Source organism: Stegastes partitus, unplaced genomic scaffold (assembly GCF_000690725.1).
Source record: "Stegastes partitus isolate 25-593 unplaced genomic scaffold, Stegastes_partitus-1.0.2 Scaffold117, whole genome shotgun sequence".
NCBI lineage: Eukaryota > Metazoa > Chordata > Actinopteri > Pomacentridae > Stegastes > Stegastes partitus.
In genome coordinates, this window is record NW_007577848.1 from 811,855 (window position 1) to 832,352 (window position 20,498).

A 20,498-nucleotide genomic window follows, 5' to 3' on the forward strand; every position below is an offset into this window, starting at 1 on the left:
CCTCTGTCTTCAAATATTCAGTCAGTTTATCTGATGTGGGCTCTGATTCATTAACTTGTTAAGTCTCTTTTGATATCACAAAGCTGGCTCACAGATTACCATGGTAACCGTGTGAGATGGGGTTGAGGTCAGGTGATGGTGAAGGAGAGTCCACGACAGTCAGTGCTACTTGGTCTTCTTTGGTTTTCATGTCAAACCTTTGAGATGCAGTTGGGCTCATTAGTGCGCTCTCTGAATCTTTTACCTTCACAAATGTTGGCTCATGTCACTGCCGAATGGAGTGATATGGCTCCTTCTTCAGGGTGGAGTCGATTTGCTGCAGGTGTCCACACACAACTAGACGGCCTTCTTTTGACAGGACTTTTGCTGATTTGACTCTTGTGTACTTTAGTTAGTCGGTTCAGCATCTGTGATGAAGCTAATTTTCTATCTGTTGTTGGACAAAGCTTGATGTATTGATCTTCTGATGGTGAGCTGAAGACACATTTGATCCGCAAAGTGCTTTAGAGCTCCATGCAATACCTCCCTTATAAAATTTCATTCCAGTCATGATTGGAGAGGCCCTCTTTGCTAAAAATAAAAGTTCAACTTCTGACTATTTCACTTGCATTGTTTGCAACTGTCAAAATGCTACTTAGTAAACAATGTTCTGAAACTGGAGGTACAGCAATGTATCACACAAGTGAACAGTGGGTGCAGGTGTATTTAATAGACAAACCTCTGATGAGTCAAATCCATGTATAGAGTATCTTCTGAACACAGAGACCAAACATTTTTTTTCTATCAGAGCTTTCTTGTTAAATATCTATATATGCATTTATTTTAGGTGATTTTAACATACATCTCTTACGTATATGTTGCATGTCATTCATGTTTTTCTGCTGCTTCTACAGTTGTCTGTAATCCACAGTTTAACACACAGAAGGTGGCCTCTCCTTGAACTGGACTCGGTTGCCCCCTACAAAGGAAAAAAAGTCAGTTAGAAATTCGAAGCCATGAGTAAATAAATCCATTGGAGAATTAAAGAAAGAAAAACCGGTGTTTGCATGTATTTTATAAGATCTGGAAAGAGGTAAGGAAAAAAAATCATTTTAAAGTTGGCTGGGTAATGTTTAGATTTTTTTTTTTTTTTTTTTTTTGATAGATCCATTGGAGAATTAAAGAAAGAAAAACCGGTGTTTGCATGTATTTTATAAGATCTGGAAAGAGGTAAGGAAAAAAAATCATTTTAAAGTTGGCNATTTTAAAGTTGGCTGGGTAATGTTTAGATTTTTTTTTTTTTTTTTTAGATAGACCTGATTTAAATATGTAAACATACATTTTAAATAAACTTGAAATAAAAAAAGCAATAGTCCTATTGTGCATAATGTAGGAAAGTTTCATGATGGTATCTATTAGCTAAAAAATGTATACAATTTACCTGCAGTGTCTGAACTTACAAGTCAACCTGAAACCGTTACAGGGGTACTGTCAAAAAGGGATTGTCTGTCAAAAAGCAAGTGTGCCATACATATACATCTAAATCAAAAATTCATAACGCGCAAATACATATAACTTTATGTATGTGGTGAAAGTATGTAACAGAATAATTAGACTGTTATCAACATGAGCTATACATGGTGTTTATATAAAAAATAAATACAATAGCTTTTTTGCAATTATCCTATGAGCTTGTTCATGAATGAAATCAATTGACTTTGATGCATTATTGACTTTGATTTTAGTCATACTGTAGGGGCCGCAGTCAGTGTTTTGGAAGACGATCACTCTTTGGCACGACACTTGCAACGTCAGCTATGGCACTGATTGGTTAAGGGTGAAGTAACCCTGCCACCCCAGATCCTATTGGCTGCCGTAAGCAAAGTCCCGCCTCTTTCTGAATTCCACAGCAGGAAGCTCTTTCCATTGGTCCAGCAGGTCAGAGAGCAGAGAACAACAAACAAGATAGGGTGAAGACCGTCGGGATGGATGCAGGTAAACGAGATTTTATGGCAAAATGCATTTTTTTTCTCTCCCTTAGCAACCCAGTCTAGTGAAGCAAAGTAATCACGGCATTGCCGTGCCATACCAGACAACAGTTCTCCCTCTCTGTCACGAAAGGATCGCCAATGGCAGCTGGCAGACCAACACAGACCCGTATTGCTCTGTAGCCTCGGTGACGTTAGCCTGCTAAAGTGATGACTAAAGCTAACTGCTAACTAACGTTAGCCTGCTGTTATTGCTAAATGTTCCGGACTCGTCGCTTTGACAGCTCGCTTTGCGGCGGTGTAACTTCGAGCACGGAGTCCAGAAGTCATTAGTGCTAATGTCATGTGTTTCTGTGGAGTTTTGCTCGTAATAATTTACCTTCTGTCCTTCCTTTGACTGTTAATGCTAACATTATGCTACCGCCCAAGATGAGCATCCCAATCGATGCACTGTCACCCTCACATCAGTTATTTCGGCTACTGTTAGCACCGGGAATGCTGTTTGCTGTGCGGGTTATATGGTATACAGCAAGACTCGTGTAGCTAGAGCAATAGCAAACAAACTTGTTTGTACATTTGCTTCTCCAAAGACTGTAAACACCTCCCTTCATTCTTCTTTTTTGCATCTGTAAATCACTGTGTTCTGTGTCCAAGCTAACTAACTACCAACTGACAGCTAGCCAGTCAAGTTTTCGTGTGTGTAGTTAGTTATGTGGTTAACGTTACATATTGACAGGCACCACAAAGCCTGTTCTGTAACTTTATATCAGCACATTTTACATTTTATATTAGTTAGGCCAAAACTCTGTCTCTCTCTCTATATATATATGTGTGTGTGTGTGTGTGGCCATTCTTTTTGGCAATTGAGCCCAGTGTTGTTGTTTTTTTCCATTAGTATTTTAGTTTGAGAAAACATGGGATTGATTTAATAAATACAGTAAATAAAGTATTGTTGGGGACACTTTGTGTTGACCCTAGCTAAAGCCTGAGGCTGAGTTTAAACATTGCAAAGCTTCTTCTCTAATAGTGTGGGTATGGAATTCCACTTCCCCACCAAAGACTGTCTTTCTGAACTGCAGTCACCTCTAGTAGATTGTCTAGTTCTGCTTACACTGCTTCTGCCTGGACAGGACAGGCAACCTCTCAGAGGAGGGGTGTGAGATTATGAATAATTTTAAACATCAATTATGCATCAAAATTTACAAAGTTATCAAAACCGAGGAAGTTTTTCAAGATTTTAGTGATGATCTTTTGGCTTTTTTCTGCCATGTTAAGTACACAGTCTTAAGTGTAGTCATACTGGGCTGTGAACAGGTTGTTCATGCAGTAAGACAAATGAGGGGAAAGCACAGTGTGTGCAAAGAGCTCTGCAGCAAACAGGCACAACTGGTGCCTGTTTCCAGCTGTGGTAAAAGCATGCAGATAAGGACTGTCACTCTGATTGCACACTGGGTTACACTTTGAATTTCCTGTTCTGTCTATAGTAATGGTCAGTTTAAAGTTGGAAAGCATAAACTGGACTATGCTCTTCATGTTTCTTTGTTATTGACTTACACCTGAGGGTGTTTAGATTCTCCTTAAATCAACAGCTAGAGCTTTCTGAGGATTTATTGGTAACAGTCAAAATCTGAATGATACGAGTGATCAAACGAACCATAAATAAACTTTTTAAAACGTGTGTTTGTCCTTGGCTTGATTATAGAGTTGGAGGTCAGGCCTGAGAAATATCTGTTTGTTTGAATCAGTGCAAAACATAAACGAATGTACAAGCATTGGTGTATTAGTTTTATAGTTCTTGCCTTTGTATATGTATGAGTGGATGATGATGTGGAATTGGCAAGTTTTGCATGACAGAACTAAAATCCCAAACCAGGGAAATAAATCCTTTGGTTTTGTCAGTTTGACATGCATGTTGACATTTTTGCCTTGTGAAAGCATTAGTTTCGTACTTCTGGATGAACGTTTTGTAATAACCCTGATAATATTGTTCACATATGAAACTTAGTAGCAACAAGTGTGGGAGCAAGTGTTTTAAGAGACTGGATCATGCTACAGACTTAAAGTCAGGATATCTCAGCTGCAACAAATGTTTTTAACTTTTTTTTTTTTACAATCAGTCTTTCAAAAGTCTTCCTGCTTTATGGAAGTACAATAGTAAATCACTTAAATCACTGGTACAGGGCTATTTAAGGTTTTTTGATTCTTAGCGTGGAGTTTATATGTTCTCCCTGTGCAGTGTGGGTTCTCTCCGGGTTCTCTGGCTTCCTCCCACACAGTCCAAAAACATGTTGAGGTTAATTGGTGATTCTAAATTGTCCGTAGGTGTGAATGAGAGTGTACTTGGTTGTCTATCTCTAAGTGTGGCCCTGCGATGGACTGGCGACCTGTCCAGGGTGTCCCCTGCCTTCACCCTAAGTCAGCTGGGATAGGCTCCAGCCCTCCCGTGACCCTCGTGAGGATTAAGCGGTGTATAGATAATGGATGGATTGATGATTCTTAGCGCTTGCATTCATTTCACCTTGAAATGTATTTTACAGGAACTTGATACTTAATCAGTCACAAAGAAAAGTCTTCACTTGCATTTTAAAACTCTTCCTCTTCATGGAACAGGTTCTCATAATGCTTGTCAATTTAAAGATGGCTGTATGTAAATAGTTGTTCCTGGAAGTTATTGAGATTCTGCAACTAATGGATGCTGCATGTTTACTCCCAGATGGATAGCTTCACTTTTATCAGTAGCATCAAGTAGCCAGTAGTTAACAACAATACAGGCAATAACCGCCATCTGTTTTGCTCTTTCAGTTTCCCATGGACTCACAGTTGTGTTCTTTTGCAGCTACTTTGACGTACGACACACTTCGCTTTGGAGAATTTGAAGATTTTCCTGAGACCTCAGAGCCTGTGTGGATCTTGGGGAAACAGTACAATGCACTCACAGGTGGGACTTTGGAAAATGTAGTTGACTGAGCTGTGTTGAATGAGTACATTCAAGAATCAGATGAACAGAACAATACACAATATTTCATCCTTTTTTAATATGTTGTAATGCCGTGATTTCTGCTCTTCAAATAGAAAAAGATGACATTTTATCAGACGTCACTTCACGACTGTGGTTTACATATAGAAAAAACTTCCCACCAATTGGTGAGTTGACCAGCAGATGTGTGTGTAGCTGAGATCATGAGATTTGAGTCATCTCAGTTTCACTTGTAGTGACCAAAGAGAAATCTGATATGATTCTTGAATGTGTTACAGGAGGCACCGGACCAACATCAGATACAGGATGGGGTTGTATGTTACGGTGCGGCCAGATGATCCTCGGTGAGGCTTTGGTGTGTAGACATTTAGGCAGAGGTAAGATAACTTTAAGACACCAAATTAAAGCTCTAAAATCTAGATTTTGTGGACATGTAAAACAGATAAATCCGATTGTATCACTATGTGACACTAACAGCTCTTCTCCAGTGAGTAGACTGTACTAAACAGAGGTTGTTTGAGACAGACTTGATAACTGTCTTTTTGTTTTCAGACTGGAGATGGGCCAGAGGCCACAAACAAAGAGAAGAGTACATCAGTATTCTCAACGCCTTCATTGACAAAAAAGACAGCTATTATTCCATCCATCAAATTGGTGAGTGACTGTCAAGCTCTTCCAGTTATATCAAGGGCTCGCTGGGGAATCCCTGGAAGAGTTTGCATTAAATTCTTCTTTTGTTCCCAAATGCTGCAGCCCAAATGGGAGTTGGAGAGGGAAAGCCCATAGGCCAGTGGTATGGTCCAAACACAGTCGCCCAGGTCCTCAAGTAAGTACTGTAAAGTTGAAAAGATTTCCATTTGTTTATTGCCTTTGTGTTTTACCATGCAACTAATTCTTGTTTTTGTTGTCAGTTGCTCAATTGATTATTTTTGCACATAATTGTGAAATCAAACTAGCAAAGCAGATATATACAAAATCCTCACATTTGGAAAAATGGAACTGCCAAATTATTGGCACTGGCAAGAAATAAAAGGGCCCGATGGAGCGTTCGTGTGAACAAACAATTATGGTACTGTCAAGCATTTTTTGACTAAAATGAAATGTGGGTCTTTAAAGTCTAGAAAATGTGTTGAATGCATTTATTTTTCTCATAACATTTATCAAGAGATTTTTCAGTATCTCAGGTTGTACAATATTTACATAATCTAATCTTTCTTAACTTTCAGTTTTGTTTTTCACTGAGTTTGCAAGCACATTGCTCGTACCAGTCTTAAAGCAAGGGAATTTTCTATGCCTGAAATGGGTTCGAGGATAGAAGGAAAAGTGGGAAGTAGAGTTGCCAAAATAAATAAATTAATTAAAATTACCTTGTTTATTACCACAATAAATATAAATTGTATAAAGTGACAAATGAAAAAGACAGTGCGCTGTCTATGTCCTGATTTGTTTGCGATTGTAAATGTTTACTTTATAGATATAAGATGCTAAAAACATAACCTAGTAGGCTGTTGGCCACAAGCCAGATGGATGGTTGTAGTGCACAGCCTTTTTCAGACAGGCAAAAACTCCAAATCTAATCATTTCTATATGTGAGCCCTGACAATAACTTAAAGGATCCAAAAGGTGGAAAATTGCATTATCTACTCAGACTTACAGGGTTACTGTTGTCAAAACAATAACAACAAATGAGTCCAAAAGGTCGCGATAATGATCCATTATCTATACACCGCTTAATCCTCACTAGGGTTGCGGAGGGCTGGAGCCTATCCCAGCCGACTTAGGGCGAAGGCAGGGGACACCCTGAACAGGTCACCAGTCTATCGCAGGGCCACACTTACAGACAGACAACCAAGCACACTCACATTCACACCTACGGACAATTTAGAATCACCAATTAACCTCAACATGTTTTTGGACTGTGTGGGAGGAAGCCGGAGAACCTGGAGAGAACCCACGCTGCACGGGGAGAACATGCAAACTCCACGCAGAAAGATTCCGGTGCCCCCACCGGGACGCGAACCGGCAACCTTCTTGCTACCAACTGCGCCACCCTGCAGCCCTCGCGATAATGATGTGAAAACAAAACACATTGCCTATTCATTGCAGTGCTTTTTCAAAGTGGCATGTTCATGTGCATCTTTGAACTGATGTTTTACTGAGCCACGATATAAACAAATGATTTATTCATGAAGTATATCTATCAATGTAGAACATAGTATTACTTGTGGCTGTATATCCAAGAAGCTTCAATAAAAAGCAACTGGACTTTAAGGTCTTCAAGAACCAAAAAGAGAAGTTCATTTCCGTTTTATCTGAGGCTCCTAGGATTGTCAGGACCTGGATGACTGAGAATCTGCACAGATTTATGACTGTATACATGCATATGCAGCCACAATCTTGCTACCTGTCAGCTTTAGAAAAAATATTCTTGAATCTAAAATTGCCCTTTGCCCCACATTAGACTTCTTTACACCATGTTAAACTGTCAGGTTCAAGGTAATAGATTTAACTCTTATTGCTCAATAACAATACAGACAAAACAGGGACCCATTAAATAAAAACATTGTTGTGTATCGCTACTCATTGTCAGAAACTCCACATTGAATCTTTTAATCAGAATTTCAATTTCTGTTTTATTTTTTCCCCACAAATATTACAACTGCTGCTATAAATAGGACCCTGGAAAAGTATTTAAGTGTGAAAAACAAAGTTTTATCAAGTGAAAAAAGAAACTTCGTCTGCCAAAATAAGCTGCTATCAGGGAGACAGAACACTGCAGTGGTTTACAAACAGGAATCTGCTGAGTAGAACTCTAACCCAGTACAGCAGACATTCAGTCAGTGTGAGCAAGGCAAACAGTGTGTATCATCTTGTTGTTTGCATTGCATTTTCTTGCTTTTCCACTCACCACATATTAACAACCCACTGTCAAACAGATAAGATACTGCACTCCAGGTGTAAAAGCAGTCCAAAGAAGTGTTTTACCTTGGTAATACCCAGATGTGTGACTGTGTTGTGCTGTCTTACTTTCAGGAAGCTGGCAGTGTTTGATACGTGGAGCAGATTAGTTGTACACGTGGCGATGGACAACACAGTGGTCATCGAGGAGATCAGTGAGTGCAGCTGTATTTCAATTTGGTGTTTGAGAGTTTTCTCCTGTTGTCTTTGATCAGCATAAGTAGTTTAAATGTCACTCCGGGTTAAACTATGGACTGTGTTGAGTGGTTTACACAAGTAGTATTTTGACTAAATCTTACTGTTATTACAGATTCAAAACATTTATGTGAGAAAGTGAGTTCATCCAAAGACGGTGTTACAGTACCTTATAATTTGCCAGTAATAAAAATGCCACAGTTAGAAAGCGTCCAGCATATGACTTAAGACACAAAGTAGCTGAGTGATCAGTGTCAGTATTTCACTCCAAAGCTCGTCTGTTTCAGTCGTCTCTGACTGGAGCCTACAGCATGCCCTAATGTGAATCTGATAAAGTGTTATTTTCCTCAACATAGACTACAAACATAAACTGTGCATTGGTACTATAGACTCATAGTAATACAGATATTTTGGGTTTTGTTTTTTTTTTGTCATAATTTTTTCACTGCAGAGCGTCTTTGTATGCCCTGGCTGGATGTTGCAGGAGCCTGTAGTGAATCAGAGGGAATGGGGGAGCTCAACGGCTGCCTGGAGGGAGCATGTGCCCTGGCTGAGGAGGAAACGGCTCTCTGGAAGCCCCTGGTTCTGCTCATCCCCCTCAGGCTGGGCCTGAGTGACATAAATGAGGCCTACATCGAAACCCTCAAGGTGAGAAACTTCAATATGCACATTCATGTTCTATAGGAGTAATTTCTCAATCTTAAAGGTTTTATGTGGGTGTATACATCAACCTTCTGTGTGGAGAACTCCAAAGAAATAGTGATATAGATTTTTTTTTTAATTAAATGAAAATGTTTCTATCTCATTACAAATACAAATATGTACTTTACTGCCAAACTATGGCTTTTGAGATGAGTCCTTCACTTAAACTCACCGAAATCCTTAATTGAAGCAAATAATCCGGCACATTTACAACAACTGTAATGTTCACTGTACTGTGTGTACATAGATAGATAGATAGATAGATAGATAGATAGATAGATAGAACTTTATTGATCCCCTTGGTAGAACCTCAGGGAAATTGTTTACCAGCAACACCAACACAACATTCGGGGAACAAAGGAGTTTTTAGTCCTGTTAGTTTTGCACCTGGGGAGAAGCAGCCTGTCGCTGAACTGGCTCCTCTGGGTGATGATGACAGTGTGCAGACGGTGGCTGGCATCGTCCATGATGACCAGCAGTTTGTTCAGTGTCCTCCTCTCTGCCACTGTCACCAGGGAGTCCAGTTTCATGCCCACTGCAGAGCTGGCCCGCCTGATTAATTTGTCCAGCCTCGATGCGTCCCTTTTTGATGTGCTGCTGCCCCAGCACATCACGGCATAGAAAAGGACGCTGGCGACCGACGACTGGTAGAACATCCGCAGGAGTTTCCTGCAGATGTTGAACGACAGGAGCCTCCTCAGGAAGTACAGCCTGCTCTGTCCCCTCTTGTACAGGTAGTCTGTGTTGTATGTCCAGTCCAACTTGTTGTCCAGCCACAGCCCAAGGTACTTGTAGTTTTCTACAAGTTCAACCTCATGTGCCTCAATCAGAACTGGTCATGGGCATGGTCCAGATTTCCTGAAGTCTATGACCAGTTCCTTTGTTTTTGAGGCATTGAGCTGCAGGTGGTTTTCTCTGCACCAGACAACAAAGTCGTCTACCAGACTCCTGTACTCACTCTCTCTGGCATCCTTGATACACCCCGTGATGGCTGTGTCATCTGCGTACTTCTGTATGTGGCACAGCCCCGAGTTGTAACAGAAGTCAGAGGTGTACTGGGTGAAGAGGAGAGGGGCCAGCACTGTCCCCTGAGGTGCCCCTGTACTGCTGACCACAGTGTCAGATGTGGTGTCCTTCAGTCTGACATACTGTGGTCTGTCAGTGAGGTAGTCGGAGATCTAGTCCACCAGGCACGAGTCCACTCCCATCCTTTCTAACTTTCCCCGCAGTAGCGGGGGCTGGATGGTGTTAAAGGCACTTGAGAAGTCCATAGAAAGAATCCTCACAGTGCCGCTTCCCTTGTCCAGGTGTGAGTGGGCTCGATGGAGGAGGTACAGCACAGCATCCTCCACCCCAACATTTGCCCGGTAGGCAAATTGTAAAGGGTCCTGGGCGTGTTGAACCTGGGGCCTGAGGAGGTGGAGGAGGAGCCGCTCCAGCGTCTTTATCAGGTGTGAAGTGAGTGCCACTGGTCGATAGTCATTCAGCTTGCTAGGCCGGGTGGGGGGGTCATGAGCTGGTCAAACCAGTTGAAGAAGGCATTCAGATTGTTTGCCTCCTCCACCGTCCCCCCTGCTGTTCTGGCTTTTGTTCTGAAGCGTGCGATGGTATTCACACCCTGCCAGACCTCCCTCATGTTGTTGTCCGTCAGCTGCTGCTCCACCTTCCTCCTGTAGGTGGCTTTGGCCTCTTTCAGGCACAGCTTCACCTCCCTCTGTGCTGCTCTGATTGCCTCCCTGTCTTTGGTCCTTAAGGCCACCTTCTTCCTGTTGAGTGCAGTTTTGACCTCCTGCGTCACCCAAGGTTTGTTGTTTGGGTAACAACGGTCTTGGCAGGAGAGACTACATCCACACAGAATGCGTCCTGTACATTACCACACAGGAGGTCGATTGTCCGTTTTTTTCTGGTGGGGCAGTTCACAAACTGGTGGAAAGTAGGCAAGGCAGAGTTCAGTGTGGTGTGATTAAAGTCCCCAGAGATGATGATAAGTGCCTCTGAATGTTGGGTCTGCAGCCTTGCTGTGGGCTTTCCCAGTGTTGGTCAGTCACATTTTTACAAGTAACAGCATTGCTTGTTTAACTACATCTCTGAGTAGCATGGTGGCAACGGGGCTGTTTCCTGAATCAAACAGGTTTTCAGTAGCAGAGTTCTTTTGTTCATCAAGTAGTGTGATTGCGTCTGCACAAGCTACATTTTCCTAAGCATTTCAAAAGTGACAAGCACGAAGGAGCTTTCAGAAAAGTTTGAAACAAAAATAAGGATCAGTATGTGATGCCACCACCATACACACTTATGTATGCATCGCATGTATTATCACGTACCAATCCTTATTGCGGTCTACAAACACCAGCTAGCTTGTCAGCAGTTAACTACCAGCTAGCACCATGATTTTCACTTTCTGTAGGCATCAAATTAATGGCATTAAGTGTAGTTTAAAAAATGCTTCTGATATAATAAACTAAGCACTTTTTCCACGTTGGTGTGTTGCTTTGCTTGATGCATTTCTCTTTGGGTAGTTTCAGTCTAGTAAAGCTTCATTTAATGGAGAGTAAATGATATTTAGCTCACTACACTTTCCAAGTAGCTTGTTCTCTGTCTTTTTTTTTTTTGTCCTTAAACAAAAGAAGTTTTCAATTGTTAAAAGTTTAAAGGGGAGCTTCACGAACATCAAAGTCTATTTTCAGGTTCTGGTGGTGCTTTATTGCATATAAGAATAAAGTTCTGTAAAGCCGCTTGCTGTTCCAGAGGGAGCTGCGTAAAATTGAAGTGGTGACAAGTGGTTGAAGTCTATAAGAAAATGGAAGTAGAAAGAAAATGCTTCCTTTAGTCTTGTGGTGTGTGTGTGTGCCATATGTGTATGTGTATGCATGGAGGGTGGGAGGGACGGGTTTTCTTTTGTAATATTCTTAAATGTTGTAATGTTTTTAAATGATGTAATGTTTTTAAATGCTATGTTGTTTTTAAATGCTGTAGAGCACTTTGTGTTGCTGTAGTGCATGAAACGTGCTATATAAATAAGATTTGATTTGATTTGAAAATGTGGGGGTGATATGCTAGAAAGAAGTGACTTTGTCAAACCTTCATAACCTCCTCTCTGCTTGAGGCTTCAAGCTACATTAGCCACTATTACAATACCACTTAATAAACTCCACCCAGGCTGTAAGATCTTCCACTAAACCTGTGGGGAGAATTGTGATTAATATGGTGGGTCATGATTTTACCACAAAAGGTCGTCATATGAACTTTTGGCCAGGTTAACAATAAGGCAAATTCAGTCACAGCTCGGGTGAGATAAACCGTCTTATCTCTTTTCACAGCAATGCTTCATGCTGCCTCAGTCCCTGGGTGTTATTGGGGGGAAACCCAACAGTGCCCATTACTTCATTGGTTATGTCGGTATGTCTAGTCTCTGTGAAATAAACACTCAACAGTGCATTGCAAACAGTTCATACTCATCATGTGATTATTTTTCTTATTACCTTTATCAACAGAGTAGTGTGGTTCTGAACACATCTCTTTGTTGCCAGGAGAGGAGCTCATTTATTTAGACCCACACACCACACAGCCTGCAGTGGAGCCGTGTGAAGACGGTCAGGTCCCTGATGAGACGTACCATTGTCAGCACCCGCCCTGTCGCATGCACATCTGTGAACTGGACCCTTCCATCGCAGCAGTAGGGAGGGTTTTATAGTTTTATAGCAGAGCTTTTGTATCTCAAACTAAAGCCCATTGTTAAACATGAATGTGAGAAGGCTGAAAACTTTTTGCTGTATCTCGGATGATCCATAGCTGATTGTTTTCTTGTGTCTGCCAGGGTTTCTTCTGCAGAACAGAGGACGAGTTTGACGACTGGTGTATGCGCATAAGAAGGGTATGTCTCTGAACAATGTTCTTTTTTTTTCTCCTTCTACTTGAGTATTGCACTTAGCCCTCTGAACCCCAACCAGTTTCTGAGTGTTTCTTTGCTCCTCTCACACTTTGTGGGCTCATTTTTACTGCAATATGAAGTCCTGCACCTCTGTGGAAACTGCTGGAGGTAGAGGGAACTCAAAACGTCTTGTGTGCAGTGTTTCAAAGTTACAATCCCACAAATCATTAAAAAAAAAAAATAAATAAAAAATCTATATTTTACAAAACACTGTAGCTCGTAACACGTCAACTCCTCCAGAGAGATGAGAGATGCTGAATGTGTCTTCTAGCAACTTGCTTCACTGTAAACCATTTTTAATCACTGTATTGATCAAGTATGCTTAATTTTGCTCTCAAACCATTTCCAGACTTGCGTTCTTTTTTAAAAATCCCCAAATTTTTGTCAGATGGCTATTGGTCACAGTGGAGTCAGTCATGGCTTGCTGCTGAAGAGCTCAGAATGGACTTTTATGTTGTTCCCAAAATCTAATGCACTCTGTTTATTCTTCAAGTCTCATTCAAAAATTTCACAAAAATAAAGTGATTTTGATGAATGATCATGATTTTAGGCTTAGATTTGGTTAATCTCCAAATAAAACAACACTTCACACGATTACTTCAAAGAACGTCAGAAAGCTGAAAAACATGACATCCCTTTTTAACCTGCCGGTGTGCTCTGGGGTTCAGAGGGTTAAATAAAGCATCCCTTTATGTTAAAGAGATCTGTACATAATAACATGTTGGTCCCTTTTTTTTAGCTGTCCTGCAACAGATGGGGTCTGCCCATGTTTGAACTCGTAGACAGTCAGCCTTCTCACATGGTCAGCGTGGATGCTCTAAACCTAACTCCTGGTAAATGAACTGCATATGATTTTAAAACATTTTCCAAAAATATCAATAAGGGTTATCAATTTTACATTATTTTAAATTCCCCTCACAGATTTTTCAGACTCAGACAGGTTGGAGAGGTTCTTCGATTCAGAAGACGAGGAGTTTGAGATCCTTTCCCTGTGAGGAACATAATGAACAATGATTTACTGTTCTCTGCAGTAGGCGAAAGATTCTCTGTCTCTTCTCTGTATCAGAAGGGAAGCCTGAGGGGATGAACATTAACTGGAGACCTCTTGAGCCAGTCCAGCTCCAATGGTATCAGACAGCATTCTTCTCAACAGCCTCTGAATGCTCTCTCTATCCAACACTGAGACCGCCCGGTGGAAGCTGTAGCAGGAGCTCAGGATAAAATTCTGTATGCACATCTTCACATACATGTTTCCATTTGAGTCTTAACACTTTAAATGTTTATTCTGAAGTGATATGGTGCCTTTCCCTGACTCCATAAGTTAAATTGCCATAACAGTTTTATGTTGTATAGAAACACAATGGTTCATGATGCCCATGGCTTACGCGGTTTGTCACTAATAACTGAAGTCTGTAACAGCCTGTAATGAAAACCAAATTTAGTAAAATCTGAAGTTGTGTTAGTTGTTCATGCAAAGTATCCTTGCCAAGTCTAAACATACACATAAGTTCATTTGAAGATTATTTAATCAAAACAATATATAGGCAGGCAGCAGAACAATAGACATGTAAGAGGATTAAACGTAAAAATAAAATCAGAATCTGATATTTGACAGTTGCACATCTCTCTTCAATGTTAAGAAAGTGTGATATGACCTTTGACGCATAGCCAAGTCTATTCCCAAAGTAAAATCGAGGCACAAAGTGTCTGGTTTGCAGAAGAGTTTTTCAGTAACTCTAGTTTCAATGTGATGCGTTCAGGTTCACTTCCAAAGCTCTCCAAGCAGTTGGTCCTGAGCTGTGTTGATGGCATTAAGGCTGTGGTCCATAATGCTGTTGTGCACGCCCTCAATGTTCTGTGAGGCATCAATTACCTAAGACGGACAATTTTTAGATTGTTAGAGGTTTGATTTTATTGATCAATGACCAGTGGGAATAACTTGTTAATCCAGACCTTCTTCGTACCTGCCAGTTTACTGAAGGATCCTTCATCAGCTGTTCAAACTTCTGTTGAACCGCTCTTTGGAAAACACTTGTCTCATATCTCTCCTCCCCGAACTGACCTCTGAGAGCAGCCTCAGACGGGCTCAGCTGCAGGAACATAACAAGGTCGGGCTTTGGCAGTCCCACATCAGGTTTCATGCACCAGTCGAGGCAGAAACCCTGGAGAAGACAAAAACCTCAACTGCATGTAATTAAACTGACTGATGGACGCAGAGCATAAAAGGCAAAAGAAACTAACTCACCGGCTTAGCACTGGTGAAAGCAGCTCCAGAGAAGGCGTACCTGTCTACAACCAGGGTGATGCCCTGGTCCAACTTCTTCTTCATGGAAGGCCTGTGGGTTAGTACATTTTTTTATTTTAATATGCTGCATAAGGAAATTAAGGCAAGAAACCAGTCAAGTTACATTTTTTTCCGTCAGATTGGGGCTTGCATCATTGTTGGCACTGCCAACTACCAAAAGTTGTAGGTATTTTTAAATAGACGGGATATATATATAATTTTTTGCCATTATCAATGAGTCCCGTAAAAACACCAAAAGCAGCAATCTTCTTTTGAGTTTGTTGTTTTAATAGTTTTATTTTTATTCAACTTCTTCAGCCTATCTATGGCTCAAGGCTCATTACTCCTTGTAAAAGAAATAACTTTTAAAAAGGAGATAATTTTCCTAAAACATCTTTGTCCTAGAGTTTTAGGAAACAATATTTCAACAGGGCAAGAGAGCCAGAAATCCTCAATGCAGGAAAAACCCCATTAAACACAAATACTATTTTCAGCTGTGTATCAATACACTGCTTTTTAAGTATTTAATTCACCATGATAGTGAATTGTTATGTTTATGGAAAAAAAATGGAACTATATAATATTATTGTATTGGGCTTTAACCACTGAGACAAAACTTGTTGACAGGAGGATTCATTCACTGATGGTTTGAATGTTAACACATTACTTGTTGAACATTACACAATGTCACAACACTCGACACTGAAGATGTTATTAGTTAGTATATTTACATTTTAGTGGGACTGTTTTATTTTTTTAAATTAACGCTTTTTAATGTAACAATCTCAAAGATCTCCGTTTTGTTATCTTTGGTGTCACCTATGGTGAGACGTGATAATTGCAGGTGTGCTTTGGAACCAGAGATCCGACAAGTGTCACCCTTGTGTTACGTCTCTGTAACAATTGAAGGTCACCACAAACACACAAAAAAACAGAAAAGGAAATGTCTTCTGAACTGAGGAAAAACAATATGGTGCTTCGCACACTGGTAAACTGAAGAGTGAGTCTGTCGAGTTAGCTCTGCCTACCCTCTCTGACAGACAGATAACCACTTAGAAAAGGAAGACGTGTCACTAACCACGCAGCTTGTGATTTTGTGCAGGAATGTCGCCACAGACACTAAGTTCAAAATACTGTAAATGCAAGAACTTCAGAACATTTCATTTGTGGGTCATAAAGTCTGTCTCCACTGTTACCTCATTTGCTGATACGTAGCAGCTAAACAGACGTTTATTTAAATAAGACGGCAGCAATATTTTCACTGTCCACACTTCTACCTTTTACATGAAAAACATGCAGTGAGCTAATGAGATAAAACTCATCTATACTGTAGGTGTATATAAATGGTAAATGGTCTGCCCTTATATAGCACTTTTCTACCTTTGCGGCACTCAAAGCGCTTTACAATGTTTCTCATTCATCCATTCACACACACACATTCATACACCAGTGGTGACAGAGCTGCCATGCAAGGCGCTAATCTGGGAGCCATTTGGGGTTCAGTATCTTGCCCAAGGACACTTCGGCATGTGGGGGGAACTGGGGATCAAACCGCCAACCTTACCATCAGTGGACAACCCGCTCTACCACCTGAGCCACAGCCGCCCATATATACAAAGTACACTGCAGAATGGAAGTAACAGAAGAAACGCACTTTGTTTGTGGCTATTCTTTTTATTATCTAACAAGGTATGCACTGTTTTTAGCATTGTAAAGTGCCCAGATGTTCATACCAAAGTAGGCAATGGTCTGGTCTGATGACTTCAGGAGATATAACACAAAAACAGCTTGTTTGTACTCTTGTAGCTTCAAGATATGCAGATTGAAGCCAAACTAGAAATCTCTAAATTTTGTGTTTTCATGATGTAGCTTGTAATCTCTTTCCAGTCGTATCCATGAGGAGCAACAATCGTGGTAACTGTTGGCAGTCTGGCTTGCTGTAACAAACCATTTATCATTTTTTATTATGTGTGATAACTTTTCTTGTTAAAACAGATTTCCTCAGGAACATCTGCTGTCATCCCAATTAGAGATGTCCATCCATTCATTATCTATACACCGCTTAATCCTCACTAGGGTCGCGGGGGGGCTGGAGCCTATCCCAGCTGACTTAGGGTGAAGGCAGGGGACACCCTGGACAGGTCACCAGTCTATCACAGGGCCACACTTAGAGACAGACAACCAAGCACACTCACATTCACACCTACGGAAAATTTAAATTACCCTCAACATGTTTTTGTATTGTGTGGGAGGAAGCCGGAGAACCCGGAGAGAACCCATGCTGCACGGGGAGAACATGCAAACTCCACGCAGAAAGATTCCGGTGCCCGCACCGGGACGCAAACCGCCAACCTTCTTGCTGCGAGGCAACAGTGTTAACCAACTGTGCCACCTTGCAGCCAATTAGAGACAAAAAAAATATTTTGCATCAGTGATTATTATTTAGATGTATATTTGATGTATTTGTCCATAAAATGGTGAAAAACTAAAACAGTTTTTTTCAGTGTAAAGAGGTGCTAATGTAAGGTTTTTAGGTTATCTTGTTGTCCAACGGGCTGCAAGGTGACTTGGTGGTTAGCACTGTTGCCTCGCAGCAAGAAGGTCACCAGTTCACGCCCCGTGAGTTTGCATGTTCTCCCCGTGCAGCGTGGGTTCACTCCCGGTTCTCTGGCTTCCTCCCACAAGTCCAAAAACATGTTGAGGTTATTTGGTGATTCTAAATTGTCCATAGGTGTGAATATAAGTGTGCATGATTGTCTGTCTCCAAATGTAGCCCTGTGATAGACTGGCGACCTGTCCAGGGTGTCCCCTGCCTTCACCCTAAGTCAGCTGGGATAGACTGCAGCCCCCCACAACCCTAGTGAGGATTAAGCGGTGTATAGATAATGGATGGATGGATGGATGGAGAGTTGTCCAGGACAGGGTTTCATCAAGGAAAGGTCATTGTTAAGGTTCGAAAATGCACCGCACCATACAAAACTGCATTTCCATTTTTAAAAGCTGGCCAAATAGACTTAAATCTCTCTGCCTGGTTGGATACCAGTAGGAATTAGCCTGACAGTGAAGTAATTTTTAAAGTGTGTCACTACAAGGTGCACTAGGTTTGAACGGGTTGAGTAATGTATTTCTTAGTGATTTTTCTGACTGATATTGTGATTTGAGTTTCAACATATTAAATAGTCATTGCATAACAGATTTAAAACAAGTGAACGAGAACTACCATACATGAGATACTATCAAAAGTGTATCAGTCACACAATATGGACAGCAATCAAACAGTGTAAACCCTGCAAGAGACACACTGCATGATATATATTCTCCATTGCAGCCTTTGCGATTTACTAATTGCATTGCGTCAAATTGTGATTTTGATTTAAAATTGATTCATTATTCAGCTTTAGTGTATAACTGGTAATGTTACAAAAGTTTTCTACAAAACTGTCCCAGAAACATGTCTTCTTGTGATTTTGGTGAGATGAACCTTTACGGTTGTGCCTGCACCTGAATGTGTCATTCTTTTTGGTGAGTACTTAGCACATTTTCTATTTTATACTTTCACATAGTACATTTTCACATTCTTGCACAGATTTGAATGGCTCAGTTCCACTGAGTTTCCTGCTCAGCTACCTCCCGTTAATGAAATGCAGCTGGCAAAGTTACTCATTAAAAGCTGCTTCGTCAGAAGGCCTACCAAGAAAATGGTTACTTTAAAGACTGCCTTCCTTTGAATAAGATACTGAATGAAGACTTTCAATTTCGTATTTTGTCCACAGTTTATCTCCATGAAGTGCAGCACTGGAGTGTTACACATCAAAGTAAGAGACTTACACCATCTCCCAGCGGTTTGCAGAGAACAGCAGATGCACCGTGTGGTCCTCCAGTTCACTCTTCTTCTCCAGGTAGGCGCTGATCAGCTGTCCGATCGTTGTAGTTCTGTCTGTACCGAGAAACCACATAACGGCACACAATAACAAGGTAAAATAGTGACAATAAGATAGTAGTGGAAAGCCATCAAAGTGACAAACAAAAACGCGGCTCACCGGGGAATCGCATCATCTCTGCGGGTCTGCCGCTTTGCTGCAGAGCCTGTACCAGCTTCTTACACTGGGTCGTTTTTCCGGCCTTGTCCACCCCCTCCAGCACAATGAGAGCCCCTCGTTTACACGCCATTACTGTTGACTGTTCGTCAGCGCTGTGGTGTTTTACACAGAGACGGACAGGTTCCTCTGAAGCTAAATCTCGAACACTTCACTCAACCTCTTATCAGCGTTTACCCGCCTTTTACTGAAGCAGAACGTCAACAAGGAAGTCAGCGGCTGTTTCCGGTCACATGTTCTTCTTCGGGTGAAATTTGCGGCAGACTGGACGCAGCAAACGACCTTTATTGCCCCCACAGGATAATTATGGAACTACATGAATGAATTAGTGCTGCACAATAGAGAACACTAGTTTCAGTTTTTGTAGTTTCACGATGTTCCGAGTCTAGTTTGTTAATTGATAGTTTGTGTGAACAACTTAATATATAGCATAGCAAATTTCTGCACATAGTAACATTGCAAGGCAATAACAACTGTAATCAGGAAGAAAAAAAAAATCCATCCATCCATTATCTATACATCGCTTAATCCTCACTAGGGTCGCGGGGGGGCTGGAGCCTATCCCAGCAGACTTAGGGCGAAGGCAGGGGACACCCTGGACAGGTCGCCAGTCTATCGCAGGGAGAATCAATAACTACAATGAAAATTAAAACTAGCTCTGGTTGTCTCCTTGAAATAAGGATTTTTTAAAAATAGAATGAATTAAGCCTATTTTAAAACCATTTTATACTGTTCCTTAATTATGATATTGCTCTGCTGGCTTGACAAGTGCAAAATCTGTTATGGTTTCTTGTAATTTAGATTTACTGACCAAATGTAGCCACTTTTAAAAGTAAGCAAAAGATAGTTATTTCTTTGACTAATTTAAGTTAATCAATTATTCATAAAGTCATGTCTAAACTGTAACTACTTGTGGTTTTTTCCCCCATTTTATTGTGTACTTTGTCATCTACAGGTTTTTGTTTTCTTATCTTTTGTCTTTTTCTTGTATTTTAATCCCTCTGTTTTTACTATTTTATTCTTCTGTATTTTGTGTTTTATCTTTTAAATGTTTTGATTTCTACCTTTGCCTATAAAACACTTTGAATAACCTCTGTGTATTATAATGTGGTATATAATTATAATGTTTTTGCCATGGTGATGGCAGCGCATAGACAGTGGCCCCTTCAGGACACAAGGAAAGTGAATGTTTTGGGTGTCTTGTCTATCCCAGACGTTCATTCTGCAGAATTTGCGGCCGAAGACTTTGCTGGGCGTTGGGACAGTGAACGGCGCTGAAATTGCGGCGATCGGTTGTGATTTGAACACACTACACCAACCCGGAGTCCGATCGGAGACTTCGCCGGCTGTTATCCAAGAGAGAAGGAAGCGCAAACGGTACAAATGTAAA

At 40.9% G+C, this 20,498-nt stretch overlaps 2 protein-coding genes across 3 annotated transcripts; one reads left to right on the forward strand and one right to left on the reverse strand.

The window, feature by feature from the left end:
* The first annotated feature begins 1,918 nt into the window (after positions 1-1,918).
* Positions 1,919-14,334, forward strand: atg4b (autophagy related 4B, cysteine peptidase). 2 transcript variants are annotated; one of them, XM_008278171.1, is made up of 13 exons: positions 1,919-1,974; positions 4,804-4,905; positions 5,040-5,111; positions 5,223-5,321; positions 5,497-5,598; positions 5,698-5,770; positions 7,978-8,057; positions 8,549-8,745; positions 12,117-12,195; positions 12,327-12,472; positions 12,614-12,670; positions 13,467-13,560; positions 13,649-14,334. In XM_008278171.1, exons 1-13 carry the CDS (start codon positions 1,965-1,967, stop codon positions 13,720-13,722), a joined length of 1,185 nt encoding a protein of 394 aa, XP_008276393.1. In that variant the 5' UTR covers positions 1,919-1,964; the 3' UTR covers positions 13,723-14,334. The 2 variants fall into 2 exon arrangements, with proteins under 2 accessions (XP_008276393.1, XP_008276394.1); XM_008278172.1 differs by having other exon boundaries at positions 8,582-8,745.
* Positions 14,236-19,310, reverse strand: dtymk (deoxythymidylate kinase (thymidylate kinase)). The gene is made up of 5 exons (XM_008278170.1): positions 19,052-19,310; positions 18,840-18,948; positions 14,973-15,063; positions 14,692-14,889; positions 14,236-14,600 (listed from the first exon to the last, which is right to left on the reverse strand). Exons 1-5 carry the CDS (start codon positions 19,179-19,181, stop codon positions 14,490-14,492), a joined length of 639 nt encoding a protein of 212 aa, XP_008276392.1. The 5' UTR covers positions 19,182-19,310; the 3' UTR covers positions 14,236-14,489.
* Between the last annotated feature and the right edge of the window lie 1,188 nt (positions 19,311-20,498).